The sequence below is a fragment of the Strigops habroptila genome, chromosome 8, assembly GCF_004027225.2.
Source record: "Strigops habroptila isolate Jane chromosome 8, bStrHab1.2.pri, whole genome shotgun sequence".
NCBI lineage: Eukaryota > Metazoa > Chordata > Aves > Psittaciformes > Psittacidae > Strigops > Strigops habroptila.
Genome location: NC_044284.2, coordinates 5,993,391 through 6,015,726, shown reverse-complemented (window position 1 = coordinate 6,015,726; position 22,336 = coordinate 5,993,391). Strand labels below are relative to the sequence as shown.

At 36.4% G+C, this 22,336-nt stretch overlaps 1 protein-coding gene and 1 long non-coding RNA gene across 3 annotated transcripts in view; one reads left to right on the top strand and one right to left on the bottom strand.

Moving 5' to 3' along the window:
- Positions 1-22,336, top strand: part of CLSTN2 (calsyntenin 2) — a 200,232-nt gene that overhangs the window by 147,955 nt on the left and 29,941 nt on the right. For both annotated transcript variants that reach the window (XM_030494868.1, XM_030494869.1), the window contains exon 8: positions 19,892-20,054. In XM_030494868.1, the coding sequence (XP_030350728.1) occupies positions 19,892-20,054 (163 nt within the window). The remainder of the gene's footprint in view (positions 1-19,891; positions 20,055-22,336) is intronic.
- Positions 8,453-22,336, bottom strand: part of LOC115611633 — a 40,327-nt gene continuing 26,443 nt past the window's right edge. Inside the window, exons 4-6 of the long non-coding RNA XR_003992653.1 lie at positions 10,224-10,278; positions 9,408-9,493; positions 8,453-8,660 (exon numbers count right to left, since the gene is read on the bottom strand). This is a non-coding gene — a long non-coding RNA (uncharacterized LOC115611633). The remainder of the gene's footprint in view (positions 8,661-9,407; positions 9,494-10,223; positions 10,279-22,336) is intronic.

The following is a 22,336-nucleotide window of genomic DNA, read 5'->3' as shown; positions in this document are numbered from 1 at the left end:
TTCAGAAACCCTGTCAGTTTCCAATTTCATGATACTTCTGCTAACATTTTTGCTGTACTTATAGTTTAAGGGCATCTTACAATAATTATTTGTTAGAAATAGTCTAGTGGGACAGATACGTGCTGCATATCAGTTGCAGAGTGTGTCTGAGCTGAAGACACAAGGTATTTTTGACAGTTATATCTTGAAATAGAATAGTTGCATAGAAAATTTAATAAAATATTTTTAATAATTACCAAATTTCAGTGCAGCTGGTTACTTTGTCAGCTCAGAAAACTAAATTAAAACTTTACTACATTGAATTATCCAAGCAATCTGTTGATGTATGTATTTGTATGCATTGGGAGTTAAGATTATGTCTAGAGTAAAGAGTATTAAGCCTTTATGTATGAATGGTGTTTTAAACTCATACCCATAATTTGAAAATCAGAATACAAATAAGTCTTTTGTAGTAGGCAGAAGAAATGCAAGTATCGCTTTTCTGTAACGGTATTTCAGTGCGGTTAATTGAGAGTACATGATTAACTTGTACAGTCAGTAATGCATCCTGTTAACCTCATCAGGGATGGGAATGCTACATAGAAATTAACAACTCCTGTGCACCAAGACATAGGTGGGTGTATGCTTGTTGTGCGCTCGAGGGAGGCACGCAGCCCCACACTGTTTGATGCTCTCTTACGTTGACTCTGATAGTTGGCTGCCCCAGAGAATTGCCTTTTCTCTGATAGTAAATTAACTATGCGTTTAACTGTGATATTGGTATGACAGATACAGTGTAAATGTGATTTCTCACACTAAGTGCATCTTGTCTTCACACCCTTCAGACATGTTTAGTCATCATCAGGAAACATGTAATACACAAGCCCTTTCAGAAGCTTCAGAATCTTTTCTTGTAGAGCTGAAATGTGAAAGGATAAAAAGCATTAAATGAAAAAATAATACTTAAAGCTTATGATTCAGAAGATGCTTTGTCATACTTCGGAAGTAAGAGTAAATATTAGACAAAAAGGAAATCTCAAGAGGAGATACAGATCTCCTCCACACATCTCCAGGTACAGACAGACAAGAGATACAGGGTTACATATCAGAATATATATTTCACATATATGCTTGTGATATTTTATTTTTCCCATAAAAGGCAAAACCGATAATTTATTTTTTTTAAATCAAGGTTTTATTTTACAGTAATGGTTTCATCTGCCACCCATTAATATCTGTAAGTGTGCTACTTACCTGAGTAAAAGGGAGAGGGAGGCATTTTTATGTGAACTTAACTTCCATAAAGCTTTCTGTACAAAATTATCAAAAATCTCAGCCATCTGACATAACTTTTGTTCACAGCATGGTTAAGGTTCAGAAAGAACATGAGGCCACATATTTCCTGTGCAGTGGTCTACTGGAGCTCAGGCTCAGTGGTGCTACAGAGGATATTGATAACAAACTAAGCAGCGCAGTCATTAGCCTTGGGCAAGTGAAGTAAATTCTGAGAGAGTACTGTAATGATACATGGGTATCACTCATTAATATGTCAGATATGCTTCAGCTCCTGAGTGTGATCTGCCTGTGTGTCATGCTGTACGTACATAAACCCAATTCTGATCTCAGTTTCATTGTTTGTTTAGAAGGAAATGGTCATATAACTGTCTCATGCATACAAAGTTTCCAATTTTAATAGCTGTGGTGTTTAGGGAATGATGAAAGGTCTGTATCTAAGATTGAAATTGAAACTTGTGTCTTTCCATTTATCTTTTGGAATTATCTACATTTATAATGATTTATGGTCTTGACAGCGATGGATTGCCTAAATCAGAAGTGTTTGGGGCATTTTGGTCTATAAGATACATGTTGACAGGAAAGTTATTGGCCAAAGTTACTTTTAGGGTTGATTTGGCTTACCTCTATGGCCACAGTTAATTTTTAATACATAATCTGAAGAATGTTTATTGGTGCATGGTCACTTCATAGCTTTTTTTTTTTTCCTTATCCCTGTGCATGCTTAATCTGTTCTATAAATTATTCTTTGCATTCAGCACACACAATTTGAGTAGGGCACAAATGATTCCAGTCCTTGAACAAAATGTAGCTGCAAACACTAGAATGGTGTTGTTGATCATGAATTGATGAGTGCTTTACAAAAGAAGAAATACAAATTCAATCTAATCCTCTCCATGAGGAGTAATACCTCTGAAAAAGCATACAGCTGGCTCTTGAGTCTGACTGGGAGTATTGGAAGGGAGAAAAGTAGCAGTGAAGCAACAGGATATGTTGAATATGAGGATCTCTGAATTGTACAACAGAAAAATAGAGATGTAGTTCTGGCTATAAAAACATAGAAATGAAGGAACTACTGGAAGATGCAAGGCAATGAGGTGAAGAGACAAAGGAGGAAAAGATATCCGTAGATAGGAGAAAATGAGTACAGAAAGTTGAGAGGAGAGAGGTTGATACAGAAATCTGTGCTTTGTTTCCAAATAATTGTTTTGGAACAGCAAATTGTACTGCTGAGATACCTGAGGAAAATGGAATCGCTGAGTATCTGCATTCCTTCTCTTCATTGTGCAGTTGCTGTCAGCAGAATCTCAGCAAAATGAAAAGGAACAAACCTGCAGCTAAAATAAGCCCTTATTTGTTTCTGGTATCGAAGAACTCAAAAAGAAGTATCGAATGGGTAGTTTCATTTTGAAGGCATATTTTATTTTTAAAATCCTTCTGTGAGGGTTTTCATCCCAAATTTTCATCCCCAAATTTCATCCCAAGGAAGTATCTGCTCTTGTAGGAGTTCCATGTCAATTGGTTTGGGTCTATTCTAATATACTTTAGGGGAGCATGCTGGACTTTTTGTCCTCAATATTCAGATTTTCTTTTCCTCCTTTCTTTAAAAAAGTGCTACACAATTTTGAAAACACCTGAACCATTTTTGCCCCGTTCCGACAAACATAACAAGGTGTGGTTTTCAGTGTTGGTTTTGGTTTTTCCTGAAGAGTCTGTTGTCCCATTTCTACCAATAGTAATTTTATTTTAGGAAGATGTATGTAATCCAGGAGCCATTTTCCAATCAGCAGAACAGTGCTTCACAGGCGAAATTTCAGCCAGCTTGACTATGAATAAAGGTTTGAACTTTTAGATGATTATTTTAATGATATCCACAAAACTTTAAGGGTTTGTGCACCATTGATATTGCAAATTTCTTCCCAGAGTCTATTTGTTTCATGTCCCTAATGTCAACCCAGGATTATCCTGGGATGCAGTTCCTCAATGCTGACTTGTTTCCTCTCATAAAAGCACTAAGAACATGATTGTGATTAGTACTGAATGCAAGTTATATACTGACTAAATAACAGCATTCCCTGGCAAAGTCACAAATATGGCTGATAAGTAATTACCTCTGTGTGGTATGTAACATGTAATCAGCCTTTCTGCAAAATGCCAGCTATGTAATTAAAGGCCCAGCAGTTACCATTTCAGTAAAAGACTATGCATAATATTTGGGTTGTATAATTTCCTGACTTATCTGTGAGTATAAACACAGAAGCATGGTTATACTTTATATTCTTCACTTTACACAAATTACTCAGTAGCCAAATATGACTCATTGCCACCTTTTATCTGCAATAAAAGCAAAATAGCATTTTCTTTTAGCTGCATTATGTCCTAATTACCTGCTGGAACTGAAGTAAATAGAACAGTAATCTGTATGGGGAAGGAGTGTCTCCCTCTCATGTCTTTCTGCAGGTATAGCTAACTAAATCTCAGACTACAGCAATAATCAAAATTATCATAGTAGTGGGCTCCCATATGAATAACACTAAGTGATGCTCCAGAGATATCCTCTCAGTTTAATGTGAGAGTTGTGTAAGAGCAGGAATTCTTTTATCTCCGAGTTGCACTGTGAACCTTCAACACAGCACATATCTTTCAAGTAAATCACCTTTCCCAAAATGTGGAAATTGTGAAAGGGTGTTTAATGCCTGTGTCAGCTGTATCTTCCTTTGCTGAGTAGGTTTAAAGCAGCCCTTGCAAGTTTGCAAGCAGTGTTAACACTTCCTTCAGAGGCAGCAAGCCTTTGAAGAGAGATGTGTCAGGTGATGGAAGGCCTTCAAAGAGCCAGCAGTATCATTTTCAGCAATAGAGAGGTCATTAGCCCAGGAGAGTGTTCTGGTGGGCTCTATTCTGTGCACAGAGTGTCCAGCCCAGGAATCCTGCTATTTTCCAGGTGGTAGGTGAAAACTGAGGTATCAAGACTAGATATTTATTTCATGAATAAAGAATAGCACATAGCACTTCCTGTGGGATTTGAATAGATGAGCGCTTTGGTCTAACGAAGTAAGTGATGTGTGAAGGTGGGAATGTGTGAGAGGCAGGAGGAGGAGGAGGGAGAAGGTCACTTCAGAATCTAGTTTTCAGAGCTGACCTAAGTGTTTGCCCTCAAAAGCAAAGAACCTTCTGCACCGTCATAATTTCTAAGTAACTGGCTGAAACAAGCATTATATTTGTTCAGACACCAACAGCAAGGGAAGGATGTATCATCCCATTCTGAACAGTGACAATCTCCTTTTCTCTTAGTGCATCCTCCTTAAAAAATACTCAGTTATTGAATACCGCTTCAGGAGTGTGGCCAGACTTCTGAGCTGCCTGAAATCTCAGTCCTTGGAGCAGCAGCAGTTAAGATGCCTGACTTAAATGTAACCTTTAACATTCAAGTATTAGTATTTTAGTCAGGTTTTCAGAAACCAAAATAATAATAATAATAATTTTTAAAAAAGTATATTGATATTCGAAAAGTAATTTCAGAGGATGAGAGGGCTTGGTTTGTATTAACACTCATAGTCCTTTTTTTAATTACATATTATTATTGAAAAGTATTTCTTTGGTTTTTTGAGCAAATACTACTTGTTTCAGGAGGTTAGTTAAACCTGTATTTCATTTAGTTCATGAGCAGAACTCCATTTGCAGGCCATACGTACCACTGAGCCCTCAGAAGAGTGAGAAATAAGTTCATTGCAAATCTCTTAATAGAAATATCTAACAGGCAGAATCCCTGCACATATCATCTGAGCAGGAGGCAGATCCCGGAGATCAGAGAAAGTGGTTTAAATTCCAGGTAAGATTCAAAGATGAATGATGAGGCCTCGTGAGTGAAATAAAGGAGAATTCTATATATGCTGTCCTGAGGTGTGAATAAACTCACAGACCAAAAGGTCATTTCAGCTACCTTCGAAGGTAGTTTGATCAAAAGCCCACAGTTCTTTTCAATTTTGGTTATACATGAAAATTAGAAAGGATGTTAATAATGCAAGAATGTGAGACTAATACAGTTTGGGCCTCAGTGTACATGAAAATGTTATCCCTAATCTATCTGGTCACTTCTGATGGATGTATTTACGATAATGTGTACCTTCTGGAAATAAAAGTTACATGCTTGTTAAAATCATTAGCAGTCAAAAAATAAAATATCTAATTGAAAACTTCAATTAAAAAAATGTCAATTCGATTTCAGGTCTCAGAGTATGAAACAAATGAGGTATTTGGGCTATTTCAGTTAGGTAAGAGGTCAAAGGATTTAGCAGGTTTCTTTTCCCCTTAAAGTTATTCTTACTTGGTGAGTGGTAATAATGTGTTTGGTTGGTGAATAATTCTCAAAGACTATATCTCCCTAAGTCTTTGCATTTTTAAATCTCTGGTCATATAGACATTTGGATATATAACATTTATAGTAATTTCTGTAATTTAAAGAGATGTTTAACAGAAGATTTATACTGAAATAGCATGGATCAATATCTGGCATATAAATAAATCTAAAAATTATATGAGCCCTTTAAAGCTGGAGGCAGAAAATTAAGCTTGTACTGTTTATTCGGGCTGAGATTTTGGTTGTTATTTTTATTCCTGAGATTCAGTTAGATACGGGTTGATTCAACTTGATTTTAAAAGAATGTTACTGTGTTTCATTATTAGGAGGAAAGTGCATTCATCTCAGGCTATTGATCATTCTTTCCACTTAGAAAGAAGCAGTTTCCCACCCTGACAGGACCAAGGAAATATTTTATTGAGCCTGACAAGCTGCAGCATTTCATGGTGGGAGGTATAATGCCTCTTTCTTCCTTTTCTTTTCCTGCTTTTCACAGCAGTAGATTTCAGAGGGCAAATCCATGCTGACAGTGGCCATCCTGCATTTCTGAAGCAGTTTGTTGCATTATCCTTAGTGAATTTACTTATTCTTTTATATGTGCAGGTAACTCATTTGTGGAATGTTGGTATGGTCTGCAAATAAATAGCTGTAGCCATCAGATCGATCGCTAGACATGAGAGGACCTTGCAAAAACCATCAGCATAACTGTCCACTTTAAAATGGAAAACATTTGGGAAGCAGTGAGCGCGTCCAATGGATTGCACTGCTACATCATCTCCTGCCTTTGGTAATAGGAGGAGCTTCCACTGGTGAAACACTGGTTTAGAAAGAGTAAACTTTTCTTGTGCCAATACTGATCTTTCAAGCGTACTTAAAACTGCCAAATAATTTAAAAGGGGTAACAGGGAAGCTGATGTCTTATTTGAAAGTGACATGAGATTAGCATTCCTCATTCTTTTTTCCAGCATTATTTAAGCACTTGTTAAAACTGATTTTAGACCGTAGCTTGTATAACTCGCTGATGTAAAGAAGGTGCAGTTGTAGAGCATAGACATAGAGGCTTGTAGTAAGATTGGTGGTTCCTGTATATGTATTTTTATTACTGACACAGCAAGACAAATGAGCGAAGAGCAAATAACATGAATGAGACTTAAAATTTGGTAAGTATTCATTTTAGAAAATATTTGGACTTTTTTAATAATGATTTATGAGCCTTAGTAGTAACCTTTATAGTACATAGTATTTCAACTGGGTTCTAGTTCTCCTAAGTTTAGTGGAATCCATTAGTATATTTTTCTCTTAAAAGATGGTAAATACATTTTTTTCAGTCATACTATGTGCTTGTTTTCAAGAGGTGAGATCAGGTTGGAGTCACGTCAACCTAGCTCAGTTTGGACCTTCACTTTAACTGTCTAATGTTGTCACTGAATGAGCTTTTGAAGATTTTCTGTTGATGAAACATAAGACTGGAGGTATCTTTGAAAGTCTTCAAATTAATATGCATTATTATGTTATATATTATACACTATAGGGAATGTAGCTTCCTGTTTTATGAAAGAGATAGGAAAGCATGTCATTGGTCAGAATCGGTTATGGTTAGTTGAGTGTGAAAAGCTAAGAGAAATCGCCTACTTTAGGTGTGGGCAATAAAGAGTTTATTGACATCTGATAAACACTGCTATATATATATAGTTTACTCACCTTTTCATTTCCTGTTACTCTGTTGATGAGTGAATGTGCAATTAAAAATTGCACATTAAAAATAAAATATTTGAGTATTCTTAAAGAAAAATGTTTTGGTTTAGTAAGGATGTAGGGATGTAGGATTTCAAGAGATTCAGTGAACTCGTGATCTGTTGACAAATTCTGAGTAGTTCTTTTGAGATTTACAGTTCTATCTTATCAGGAATGTCCAGCATAAAACTAAGCCTCAAATGTATGCTGTGTAGCATTTAGAAAACTAGTTGGAAGGAAAAGCCAGCATGGATAATTATGCACAAAATTGAGTTTGAGCTCCCAGCTTGTTGTGACACTGACATGTGGAGTGAATCCTGAGTATTTACTGTGGGTTCTTCTGTTATAATTTTCTACCATTTATTTTTTTTAAAGCAAGGTTTTATTTTACAGTAATGGTTTCATCTGCCACCCTTAATATCTATAAGCGTGCTACTTACCTGAGTAAAAGGGAGAGGGAGGCATTTTTATGTGAACTTAAGAAAAACTTCCATAAAGTTTTCTGTACAAAATTATCAAAAATCTCTGGTTTATTTTTATTTGGGAACAACTTCTGTGTAGAATGCACATGGCAATGAATGAATTTATGGAAGAGTTGTATTCGACCTAATGAAGACTTTGAATTTTTTAGCCACTGCTAGAGGTATATGTTACAAAATGCTAAGAAGAAGGTCTGATGACTGTGGGCATCTTTTGTTTTGTACAACAAACATTTTCTGATACCTTGTAAACTTCTCTTCGTTAAGAGGAGCTGAAAACAAAAGAGTTATCTAATGCTCCCTTGAGGTCACTAATTCTGATGAACAGTTGGACTACTAAGTGCTGTTTGACTTTACATCAGGGTACTTTTTATGTGTTTTGTTAGTTAATGATCAAGTGGTGTTAATTAATGGGGGGGAGAGAGTAAAATACCAGTATGAGTTACTGTTCAGCAAAGGTTTCTGTTAAAAGTAATGAGTACTATGAGAACAAAGAGCAGCCAAAATGGAAACCTTTTGTATTATTATTATTATTATTATTATTATTATTTATTGAAGAACAGTAGAGAAAGTTGCTAACTGGTTATTTAAGTGATCTACTCACCTTCTGACTTTCTAACTTGCTGAAATCAGTGCTGCCTCCTTCACTGGGCATCAGTTTCTGACAGCATTATGAGAAGAGAGTATTTCTTCTGACATAGTGTGCCACTTCCGCTGCACCCATTATATCCTCTGATTTAAAGAGCATCCATCAGCCTGGAAAGAGGGTGGCGGAATTCGGAACACCATGTTCAAATGATGTTCACTAGGCTTATTTACTTGAGGGAGAGAGAGAGAGATGCAGAAAGATTTTAATGACCAGGAAAAATTTCCTTTCTGATGAAGAATAATCAACATGTTACTTCCTAATCCCATGAATATTTCTTTATGGGATCATTATAACAGTTTATACAAAATATTTTACGTTATATTATCTACTAAGACTTTGTTATTAGGTAGCTGAAGGAATATCAATAATAGCTTTGTGTAATAGTTGTCAGTTTTCTGTTTCACTTCAGTAGTTTAGCTTCAATTTCAGTCCAACTCAGCTATTAAATATATAGTATCTGAAAACTTTTTAGATACCTTTGGATGCTCTGATAATTTCTTTTTTTAGAAGTTTTTAAATTTATTTGTTCTGATACAAGCTGTGAAAGTACCCTGAAGTCTTTACAACTAGAATAAGAGACTCACAACTAATAGACTACTACAGATTGGTCTAAGAAAATATTAACACCGATATGAGCTCTTTGAGGTTTATTCATTTTAGATAATAACAGTGAAAACAATATTCCCTTTTTATTGTAAAACACTGGAATTCCAAAACTGTTCTGCAAACCTGCTTTCAAATTTATTTCACTCTAGGTTGTAATAAAAAACCGCCAAAGGTTGTGTGTGTGGGTATGCATATGTATATTTATATGTATTATGCATTCATACATAGATATACGTACAACTAAAAGCTAGAAAGTAAGGAACCATTGATTTCTTATTTTTTTTTAACACATCCTTCCCCACCAACTCACCTGTCCATCTTACAGTAATGTGAAAGCCTTTAGGTGCAGTAGAGAGTAGTGTAGTCTCTTCCAAGAGTGAGACAGAAGAATCTATCCTGGTCAACAGCCAAACATATTTCAAAATCAAATGGAAACGAGCCAGCACTACTACCATGCAAGATCTTATCAGGGGACTGCAAAATGAGAGGCTGGGAGACGTCTTTGATTATTATTTTTTCCCTCCTCCTTTCTGTTAATACAGTTAACAAATAGAAGTTTACCATTAGATCTTTTAATTCCTTTCAGGTTTTACACTCTGTCAAGAGCTGGTTTGCAGATGACTCAGACATCAATATGTGGCTGGAATAAAGTTGGCTTCATTAAATGTTAGAGTAATGGAGTGGATATTGTGATTACAAAAGAGGGCACACAACACTGCGATCAAAGACAGTGATATACTTTGCCTGGCAGAATGCCAGCAACAGAAGGGAGACTAAGAGAACATCCAGCAAAGAGGTCAACGCTACAATTAACATCCTCTTGCTAGCATATGGGGCAGATAGTTTAGACAAAAACAGGTAATAAATCTTAGAAAGCTCAGAGTCAGATCCATATATTTAGCTCTTTTAAACTTCAGGATGGTACACAAATCAGATGAAAACTAGCTCACAGTAATAAAACAGTTGCCCCAGTTGCTACAGGGTGACTGCAGTATCTTTGTTCACCTCCTTCTTTGAGATGAAAGACATTTGCTGTGTCAGTCAACCTCAAAATAAAATACACTACAGAGCTCTGCAAGATTCAGGATTTTATCTCAGGAAAATCGAAGATGAAAACATGTCTTACATCTGTAAGTCTTGGTATTAAATACAGACTCAGCTCTTTCAGGTGCTTGCTTTTCCTTCGACGTTCATTTGGATGTACATGGAGGGGAAAAGGTTGAGGAGAGGGAAAAAGAAGAGGAAAAAAAAGTTGTTGAAAGATGATACTTCCCCCACCAAATTTTCAGGATGATATAATGGACATCCACACTGCTGTTTGGCATGTTAAATAAGCCATACTGCATCGTTAATATCAGAACACAAGGTATTTTAGCAACATGGTCTACCTGTATTTTCTAAAGAACACCAGACACATCTTAGGGCTGTTTCCTAAAAGTGAAAGTAAATGTCTAAATTTTATAAACATAAAGCAGAAGAAAAAACCATGGACTGGACAGTGAGTAAGCAGTTGAAAATACCTGTTTGGAAGGACTGTGATTAGATATGTACTTACTTGTGTACAGCATTTACTTGAGCAAGGTACATGAGGAAATCCATCAGGTTTATAATCAATATGTTGTACTGAATAGTTTGTATTGAAATACTTGTTTTATAAGGTATACAAAATATAATTTTAAAATAATTAGCATTAAACTGTATCATCTTTTCAGTTAGTGAGATTATAAAGGTGATGAAGTGCCTCCTAATCCTTCCCCTCCAGTTCCTGTTTCAAAACATAATGTCATGGAAAATGTGTTCTGCTTTACTTTTAGCTTCCTACATAAGGTGCCGATATAGTGCCATCTGAAGAGTTTTAGGGCCATTATTGTCAGGGTTTCATATTATCTGTCTGTGGGCATGTAACTAGTACCTCATTTAGGAGCTCAGACTTGCTCCACTGTTAGTAGAGCCATGAGAATGAGATTCCTGTGGCTCTCATCCTCCTTAATATAATCCCAAGAGGTTTCTCCTCCTTTTATGCGTGCAGTCAGAGGTAGGGAATACAAACTGTGTTCCTAGTTTCCTCACCTCTGTGAGGAAGCAATAACTTGCTTAAGAGTTGCATAAGGAGCAGGTAAATCTCTCTTTTGCTTCCTTCTCTACTTAGTGTTATTCTCATACTTAGTCGAGGTTCCAGAAAGAAGGGATTAATTTGTACAATGTTCAGTCTCCTATATTCTACGACTGATCATACACATTCCTTTGCAACTGCAGATTTACATGACAATAAAATGGTCTTTGGAAGCTAGTTTTAAAAGAAATAAATTTAAAACACAAATGTAGAAGAATATTTAACAAATTCTTGCCCCATATATGAAGCTAAAATAATATCAGCATATGTACTAGAGACATCCAGGTTCCAATACAGACAGCAGTGATGGGAAAACCTTCCTCACAAAGAAGTACAAATGACTCCATCTAACAACCACTACTGCTAACAATTGGAAGAGTGGTGATGCTTTAGTCTCAAGCATAAAAGCAGTGGTCCACAGCAAAGCAATCTGGTGGTTTGTGGGTTTTTTTGCCTCCACTGCCTGCCACCAGCTGTCAGAATTCAGACACTTGCTCAGAGAGACTTTGTGATCAAATTCGAGCAGGGCTAACATTCAAACTGTAAGTCTTATGTGAAGGTTCGGTGTGCAACAGTATTCTTACGGAAAATACCCTGAATTTGTAGATTGTGATGATGCTTTTCAAGGTGCCACCTGTTAATTTAACTGGTGAGAGTATATTGATTCCTCCTTTTCCCATGTATAGTAGAATTTTCTTTCAGCCTGTCTTAATTACTACATACATACTGTATCTATTGCCACTTCAGAGGCAGGGCATACTGATTTTAAAGACAGGATAAAAAAGTGTCTTGTGAGGCAGCTGCTAAAGGGTAAATGTAGAGAGGTAAAGTCAAAGGGATTATATGATAATGTGAATATTTTAGAACTTTATTTCGAGTTTTCTGACGAGGTTGTGGAGATATTGGGGACAGGTTTGCAATATACACAGCTCCACTTAGTGGTGAAGAATACACAGACCCTTTGCTACAGATGTTTTATTCCTTTTGTTTCAGCAATGCTTAGATTAAGTAAAGCCAACATGTGTGGCAACTGTCTGGCCTAATGCAGAGAGCCTATTACTGGGGTAGAATAAATAATGCTACAAGACACAAAAATTTGTATTACTGGATGAATTTGATTAGTCTGAGTTTGCATTTGCTTTTGTTTATTTTCTATAGCTCAACCGCAAAATGAATAGGCTGGCAGATAATACTGTAGCACAATGCCAATTTCAAGTGGGTATTCTGTTGATTCTCACTAAAGCAAATTTTCACTATAAAACCTCCATATTCACAGTAGAAATGGATTTTTGTTCATTGTATTAGAAATCAGAAATGCACTAGTTTAACCCAGGAGGCCAGTGAAATAAGCACATCCTGAATACTAACTGTCTGCGTACTGAATTACAGACTTGCAGTCTCCACTAGGATGATGTTTTTTAGCAGTGTATCTGTGTTATCTTTTATTCTTGGTGGTGATGGGATAATTAAAAATAAAAAACGAAAGAAATCATAAGGTGCTTATAGACAATGAGAAAAAAAAAGATCAAAAGTCAACTGTTTAACTTACTTCCCTGTATCACCTAATGAGCTTTTGCAGGGAGCTCAGCTACTGAAATTTAAGGCAAAAATTTATTAGAAGAAATCAAAAGGAAGCAGCAGTTAGAGGAAAAGCAATGCCCTAAGGTACATTCTTTTCCTTTTTTAAACTCACATGCCTTAATTGTAGAAGCCTGTGGATGAGAACTGACAATAGGAAAACCATTAGGATACTAAATGAGTTTCTAAAGTAACAGATAAAAGCTCATTCAACAACATCTTTAAAGTTCCCATTCATCAGAGAGAAGTTACAAGCCCCAGAGCAGGAGAGGAGAAAGCCTTTTATATGCTCACCTTTGCACTGCCTTCATGCCAAAGTCATCAGTCTTGTGCATAATGAGTAGTTCGCCTCTTACGAAACCTTATTTTTAAATATTATTAAATTTATACATTAATAATTAAATATTAAACTTATTATTTTGTATATGTAAATATACAATTTTTTCTTCCAAAAAATTGCAAATATATGTAACTTTTCCACCTTTATCTGAAATCCACTGCCAGATGTTTCCAAACCAGTATGCTTTTTTACAGTGCAGCTATTCCTTAGGTCCCTATTAAAGGTGTAATGAAACTCTTTCAGAGGCTTTCATTCTGTTGCATTTGAGCTCTCTGTATGCAGTACTGTGCTTTCACTGCTATAAAAATATATCAAAACTATATATAATAAAAGTATTTTGATGTCTCAAAATCTAGAAAAGTTTTTCTATAAAAATATATTGGAAGCATTTAAGTGTCTGTTCAATGTCACCAACAGAAAATGACAGTGCCAAAATCTGTAAAGTTTTACAAAGCTCTTACAGAAAGGACTATTTTTGAGATGCAAAGAAGAACGTGATATTCTTAAAATAATCTTTCCTGTCCCCACCCAAACATTATCTGCACTCTGTGCTCTGAACAAGGTGCCATGCTTTGAAGCATATTTATAAAGCATGTGGCTGCTTTAAGAACAGGGTAGAGGGTTTGATCTGGGTGCTGTAACCAAGTGGGTAATGCCAGTGCCTTTAAATATAAGATTTTCAAAGAAGGATTCCCTATATTTGTTGTCGTCTTTAGTGAAGTGAGATAAAAATGCAGGGCCTGAGTTGTGTCTGCATGTTTACAAAATTCTTGCAATGCTGACCTCCATCATGCTTGCAAATAAGGAAACTATTCCATTGTTAAGGTTTTTGTATAAGCACTGTACCTATTCTATACAGGAGCATACAAAGGATTTGAGGTGTTTTGCTTGCTGAAGTACTTGCAGATTTATAAAAACAGTAAATGTTCAAATAGAAAGTGTCACTGTTACTAAAAGCATGACAATGATAATGAATATTAACTATCAATTAACAAGTGTGATAATAATTCAACCTCTTGATGAAGATATGATGCGCTGCAACTCTATTAGTAGAAACAGTGCCTTCATCACCTTCTGTAGACTTTGCATTTTTCCAGACATGCACAACCACTGGAGAGGGCATTTTTGTGCAGCAGCATTGACACACTAAGTGTGACTAACTTTCTATTATGCTACTTTATAAAAATACGCAATTTATAATCCCCAGTGTACTCCTGACCTCCTTGCAAGCAGAGGTAAGCATTAGTATTCTAGCTGCTTGGGTACCGTAATCCCTGTGTGAATGTGGTTCTTCTTTCCTTAATGATCCCGTTCTGCCGTAAGTGAATATAATAGTCTTCTCCACTATAGTCTTCATTATAGACTGGCCTAAATGTTTTAGTTCTTGAAATACTACCAAACTGCAAAAAACAGATCTCTTGAGAGGACACAGAGTTCAAGACAAGACTGCTGCATGGTCGTATAAAACAGTTACAGTTCTGTAAAGGCCAGTACATCTTGGAGTGACATTCCAGCGGATGCACATCAGTTCAGGGAGGATGATTTATATTCTGTAAAGTTAGGCTGAACAAACAGAAGTGCACGGGTTCTTTTCGGCTTAAGTCACCTCTGTTGAGAAGAATGCAGTTGCAGAAGTTGAATTAATTCATTCAGTGTTTAATGGAAATCATATTTAGAATTTTTTCTGTAAAAAAGAGAGGGGGAGATTTGAACACCTTTTCCATTTCTGTGTATATCTTTTTTTCACTTTCAGAAAATTAAGCTCTGTGTTTGCAGATTTAAGACACCTCTAGACTGTGACAAAAATATAAAGTACTGGCCAGGTTGGCCTCACCAGCCCAGCTTTTAATATTTTCAAGTTTTTAGCACATAATTTGCTGTCAGCAGTCTCTCCTTCAGCCCCAGTACCCTCCCTGAGGAGATGCAGTAGCCCCATTAGCATTCCCTTTGGGCATGAGCAACACCAAAACAGAGCTGACATTCTGACCTTGTTTAGGAACTTGTTTTGAAGAAGATACTGTATAATTTATTCTCGTGCAACTGTTTAAATTTGAATCAGTTAATAAGACTGGAATTAAGTCTGATTGGGATGAGAGTTAGTGAAAGAATGTGACCCAGGCAGCTGACCGGGTTCTTAGCAACATATTTTAACAAAAACAAAACAGAAAGGGGGGGATAGGACCAGAATTGGTCCTATATCAGTGGTCTATACCAATGGTATAGAATTTATTGATTTTATATCAATTAATATTATGGTGCTATAATAGTTTTAAATGCTATAGATAAAATGATAAAATGCTGTAACTCATAGCCGGGAGAAAGAGTAATACTGGAAAAAAAAAAATACTTGCAAGACAGATGGGAGGGCTGTTTTTCAGAGGGATGTAAGGATGAGGGAGTTACCTGGAGGATTCCTCTGTTGTTGCTTGCAAATACTTGAAATGGAAAATTCTTTCAGAAAAGAAAACTTAGCTTATCTCAAAATGTTTACCTCTCTGCTGATACTAGCCAAATCAGAAAGAAAGAAAAGACGGACAAGAGCACTCTGATTAGGTTGAAAGCATTTTAGCATTCTCACATGAAATTGTTACAGTTTGTACCTGCACCTTGTTGTTTGGTTTTGGTTTTATTTTATTTTCTCTTTTATGTCTGAAGTATGTTTACAGTGAAATACCATGACTGATGAAAACCAATGATTTGGGATTTTCTCCCAGAGATTTTAGGGTTTGGGGTGGTTTATTTCTAAAAGGGAATTTTAAAAGTCTGTTTTGCAAAGCAGTTCTGTTGTTATTCTGGTGAGCCTCCCAGTTCACATTAGCAGTCATCAGTTAACAGAAGAGAAGTACTAGGTAAGCAAGAGTGGAACCTGTCTTGTTTCAATTTATGTCCATTGTCTCCCTGTCACAGCATGCATCACTTTGAAAAGCCTGTCTCTGTCTTCCTGGTAACTTCTCCCTAGGCACTGGAAGGCTGCTATTACCATCCCCCTAATGGTGCTCCACTCCAGGCTAATTTCTAGCCTCTCCTCACATGGCAAGAGCTGGCCATTTTGTTGTCCCTGTATTTCTTGTATTCAGGTGTCCAAAACTAGGTAGAATATTTTAGATGTGGTCTAAAGAATGCTGGGGGGGCGTGGGGGGGTGGGAATGAGAGGTTCAGAGCATGTTAAGACACTACAACAGGCATAAAGAAGTGAATAGAGTGGCATGGCCTGTTTTTTTGGAGCTGGATTAAGGTGCTTTCTTCAAACAACCTGTAGAAAATAATGGTTCAGACTACTTAGGCAGAAAGAAGGAGTTTGTCTCTTACACCTGCCCTAAGTAGTGCTCTTTCTTCTAAGTAGAAAGCTTTCCTTGCTTTCCTTTTCTTCTTCCATTTACTGCTTTTTCGTGGATGTTTGAGTGTATTCTGAGACCACTTTGTCAGCAAAGTCACACAAACCAGAAAGATGGAAGTAATATCTGCTGTCTCAGCTCTAAAGGGATAGATTCAAAATGTGCTCTGAAGAGTACTGACAGGATGCACAGAGCTGTGTGCATGGTCACAGTCAGTGGTCTGCTGAACAATTACTTAAGGGGCTTTCAGGAAGCTAGTCAGAGGGCTGTGAGCATGCATGGCTCTTCAGTAATGAACTACTCAAACTGCAACTTATCTTTGTGTATCTAGCCAAACAGGTGAATGATATATTTTGCATGAGTATGCCCCAGCTGACTTAAGTGAGGCTAAAAAAGTTGTAAGCTGTAAAGTGCATGTTCTTGTGTGTGCATGCATAGCCCTTATGTACAAAGCTGGAAAAAGACGCTTTGCAAACAGCAAAGTCTGTTTCTAAGCACCATGTGGTTTTCAGACCGAAGTACTATAGTTTTGGTTCATTCCTAAGCATTCCAGTATTCAACTGAAAAATCTCTGACGTTCCTCATTAGTTTTAATGTCGTGGGAAACTTCATAAGACTTACATGTGAGTCTGCTTTCATCTGTTTCATAAAAGCACATTCCAGATCAGTGGTTTGTAATCAGCACTAAGACTTCAAGCTGGTTAATTCAGTGTGATTTGATGAATACATTTTAGAGGCAGTCTGACACAATAGGGTGATCAGACCAACCTAGCCATCCAGCAGTCTTTGAAAGCCAAGCTTACTCAGCTGTAATCTTGTCTCATTAGGATAGCTCTATAAATCAGATTTTAAAAAATAAAGTCCTTACTTGAGATTATTAAATGTCTTTATTTGCCAAACCAGTATATTTTATACTGTTATTTTCATGGCTTCACTGCAATCATGTTATATTCCATTGCCACTGTGGAGTGCATGCAGGCAAAAAACTGGCTCCCTGTGTTAACAAGGTGAAGAAGGTGTCTGAAATGAGAGCATAACAAATTACACTCCACATTTATTTATTTCATTATTTTGTTGCCTGTGAAATGGCCAGGCATGAAACACTACCTGCTGCTGAGTGACTGGGATGTATTCCAGTTTTTTAAATAATTGTATTGCTTCCTTGTGGAATATTTGTATTTACACTGGGACCCAGTACAGATACTTGAAAGTTCTTTTGGTGGCATATACGTGTATCTGTGTACCTAAGCTGGATTGAAATCGAACGACAATTAAGCGCCTGACCAACTTGGGTGCTTTTGAAATCTCAGGAAGCACCAAGCTGAGAATTGTGCCAGAATTCCCTTTAAAATAAAACTTAATGTGTTTGTGTGTAGAAATCTAAGAAAAAGCATGTAAGTGATTGATAGTGTGAGGACTTCACCAAGCTGTCTACACTTGCACTGCCTTATGTTCCAGGATGCATTAAAAAAATAGAGATTAGTAAGTACTTTGCCTAGTGTGGACACATGCAGTTGGGCATCTGCGTTTTCCTTGGAGGCACTGGAGACCCGCTGTTGGAGTCTTGAATTGTGGAATTTATGTAATCTTGTGCTTTCAAAAAGCATTTTCTTTGAAAAATATAACTGCCCTATTGGTTAGTCAATAGAGTAATCAGACCATCTACACATTATGATGCACTTCTTGTAAATGATGTCCCAGACTGTTTGGGTTTGCTGTATTAAAGTGCTCTTCTACTTTCTGAGGAGGATTACTCACTCATTTAATAGCACTTGGGGCATCCCAGGTGATGCAGTTTAGGTTTGCAACAGAGAAATGCTCTGGAAGAGTTCTCTGAAAGGTATCAAGTGTTAATGCCTGTAGTTTTTGTCATGCAAGGTCACTCCAACTTGAGCACGCCATTCGTTTGTTTAGATGCATCACATTCTAATGATCAGTCAGAAATCCTGGCAAACTTGTTTTCCGTTGAAAGGGAGGACCACATAATGCTATTTGTGATTGCTGTTTGTTCAATAAAGTTTTCAGTCTTTATTTACTTTCAGTTTTGGTTTCAGTTCATTTAACCTTCAGAAAACATTTGTGCTGTCTACTGCTTACAAAAGGAAGGCTCTAGCAGCCTCTTGCTGCATTTATCTCTTGCTATGGAGCTATGATGTCTGCAGTAATAAATGTATCTGTTGAAACAGAAGTGATTAAGTGCCTTTTGAAATGTCTTCTGGAACAAAACATTAGCTTTTGCCTTCAAGGGGCAGATATTGCAGCAGATAACACTTAACCCAGCCAAGGACAAAGTGTTATGTTTAAACATCCCTTTTCTGCTTGCCTTTATGAAACAGCAAGGATATCTGCATGCAAGCACTTCCATTTCTTAATACATCAAAATAAGTAGCTCTACAGAATTGAAAGGAGCATGACTGTAACTATTGCTTTATTTTTAAAAACAGCCCATCCTACCAATTTGCCATGGTTTATTCCTTTGAACTTTCACGTCTGAAAGATACAACCAAGGAAGAAAGGACTGGGCAGGCATTGATACTTAGACACTAGACTTCTGTCTTCAAAGGCACTGATTTATCTGGCTGTACATTTCTGAAATAAAACCTAATTTGACCATCTTGCAATGGTTCACCTCATTGTCCAGCTCAGAAATTCATCTGCGATTTGATATTAATATTGCCATCTTGAAAGTATGTTGTAACTATTGCTATTGGTTTTGAAAGCTGATGTGTATCATTGAAACCATATAGATCCTTACTTTGCTAACTATCTGGGAAAAAGATTAAGGCCAGAAGATGAACGATGGAGATGATCTGAGTTTCCTGCCCAAATCAGGTAGACACATAGACTACCTGTCCAACCATGTGTATACAGAGCACAACAAAGGTCCTTCTAGTACTATGAAAGTCCTGATGCGTTGCATAGAATTTTCTAAGTACTAATGCAGTAAGTTAGTAACAACAATTGAATCAAATCATTGACTATAACTCATCAATCTAGGGACTAAGTACTATCTATTATCTTCTGAAGCTAATAAGGATGCCCAGTAATTATGCTAATATGTCCCAAGTATGCATTTCTTACATACAGTTTTATATCTTCAAAATTGGATACAGACATTGAGAAACTAATATATTAACAAATGTGAAAAAGCAGAGCAAATACCAAATTGCCTGATATTTCTGTTACCCATTTTCAAAGAGTGTGTATTTAAGATGCTTCTCAGATATATTCTGCAAGTATGCCAAGAGTATTTATCGACCTTGTTTTAACTTTCAGCAAATTTAGTGATGCATAAATTGCAATAATGTTATTGTCTTCTATGAGTGGAATTTGGAAACCAGAGAATTTAAAAAACATATGGGAGATAAAGAATTAGTCACCTGGCAGTAAGTGCTAATTAATATTTTTTCTTGCATTCTGTCTTTCAGATTTGTGATAAAGAATGGCATTACTACGTTGTCAATGTTGAGTTTCCTGTTGTTACATTATACATGGATGGAACAACGTATGAACCTTACCTTGTGACCAATGACTGGCCTATCCACCCTTCCCACATAGCCATGCAGCTCACAGTTGGTGCTTGTTGGCAAGGTAATATGACAGCAAATAATAGACAGTAGAATTAGGAACGCAGACTAAAAAGAATCTTATTTGTCTTGCTGATTGCATAGTAAATAAATTACTAGAAGGTTGATGTTATAAAATCTGAAGTAAATCCGGAGTTACTAGTGAATCAAGTCCAAGGATAAAACAGATGAGACATTAACAGGCTTTGCATTCCCATCTTCTAAAGAAGTGTTTGATACAATTTGTGTATGCAGTGTGAAAGATTATCTTCTGTCTTTGCTTCTTTTAATGATTTCTTTTCTTACGCAGTTTGAAGCAAACTATCTAAATATTACTCTAAAGAACCTCAGCTATCTTCTTTCAGTCTCTGCCTCAAATTTCATTCCCAACTCATGGCCCAATCCTGTGCTCTTCACATTGGATGTATATGACCAGTCATTCCACTAATTTAATCAATTCACCGTCTTACAGACCAGAAGTAAAAGTGAGAGTAAAATAGAACTGAAAGTCAAAACCCCAGTGCCATACTTGTATGAGCCTTTGCTCAAATACTAGTGGTCCTTACGCCATTGTCTCTTTTCTGTTCTCTGCCTTACGCCTTAAGCTTTAACACAGCTTATGTTTCTTCCCCACTCTTTAATGTTGACTCACTTTCTCTGTTATTACCTTGTTTGCTAGTTTGATCTGTGCTCATTTACAACATGTTATCTACAAAATTTGGACATCCTATGCATGGCAGAGCTGTTCTGGGTAAATAGTATTAGAAGCAAATCCAGCTGTTGGATTATTATCCAGCTGTTATGTTGTCATCAAAGTAAAGATTGGATCTTTATCCCAAGGTGTAGGGATAAAGATCCAATCTTTACTTTGATGACAACATGCAGAGTAAAGCCATGCTAATCCTAAAAACAAGATTCGATAAGTTTTGAATATTGATCACCGAGATAGGTATTATGATAGTGAGCTAATCAGCATGATGCTAATCCCATAGATTTGTGAAAGTATAGGCTGGTTCTTGTCTAAGTGGTATTGCATGTGTAGGCTTCCATCTCTTTAGGATGATCTTTAGGCATATTGGGATTTTTCACTGATGTTAAATATGTGACAGAATACATTTAATTTTACTCTAAGGTGTTAATATTCTAAGGGAATGTTACTCCTTTTTTAGCTAAAAATAGGTAGTGAAATACCTATCAAATTCTTCAGAAACCAGAACTTTGGTTTAGCCAGTAGTTCACTGGGATGAAGAGTGACAGGTACCAATTTAATTTAGACAAATTTTCTCTTAGTTTGATCTGTTGAGGTTTCATGTTTGGTTTTTATTTCTTTTCCTGTGTAGTTTTGGTGCAGTACTTTTAAAGCAAAGTTCCAGACTTAACAAATGCAGATGTAATTAGTGAATGGAGTAAATTCAGTTCTTCCCAGATGTGGGATCTAATTGAAGATGTCCCTGCTCATCGTGGAGGGGTTGGACTAGATGAGCTTTCAGGGTCCTTTCCAACTCAAACTATTCTGTGAATGTATGAGCAAATGCCATAAGGACTGTGAATAATCACTGAGTATTGCTCTCTGAAGAATCAGCATTTCTCAGGAGCCATGCTAAAGAAATTTTATTTTAATCCCTTATTTAATCTATTTATTTACTTTGTTTATAATTATATTTATTATTTATTTATTTACAATTATATTTATTATTTAATTATTTAATCCTTTCATGTTTATTTCTCAGTTCTTCTGCATAGGTCTACATAAATATTTTTGTGCATTATTGGTATTACTTCTGCCCCTTAACATCTTGCATTCATGCATTGTGTTTTTATCATTCTCTAATGGCAATCTTTAGGTGTTGGGGGGGAGGGTTTCCCTAGAAGTCTCTGTATTGGTGGGAATCTTGTTTCCTTTGCATTTTTGTCTCTTTATTTCAAATGTCTTATTTATATTCAAGAGAAATAATTAAGGTAAAACTCCTCATATCGGCTCACAACAAATTTAGTCCACAGACTCTATTTAGTGTTTAAGCTGTTAAACAAATACAAAGGTGCAATTGTTTTCAGACATTTTTTGCATTGCCTTGAATAATTTGACAGATTATTGAATAACCATTCAGGATAAGAGTCTTCTTCCTTTTTGGTGAAACACCTGATTTAAGCTACTGAAATTTTACCTATTGCTGCTTTTAGAATTTATTGCAAAGTTACGTTAATGCTATTTTAATTGTGTAAGAATTGGAGCCCATCGTAAGTAGAAAGAAATTTTCCATCTCATGAAAATGTCAAGATTTAGCTAATGCAGTGCGCTAAAGATCC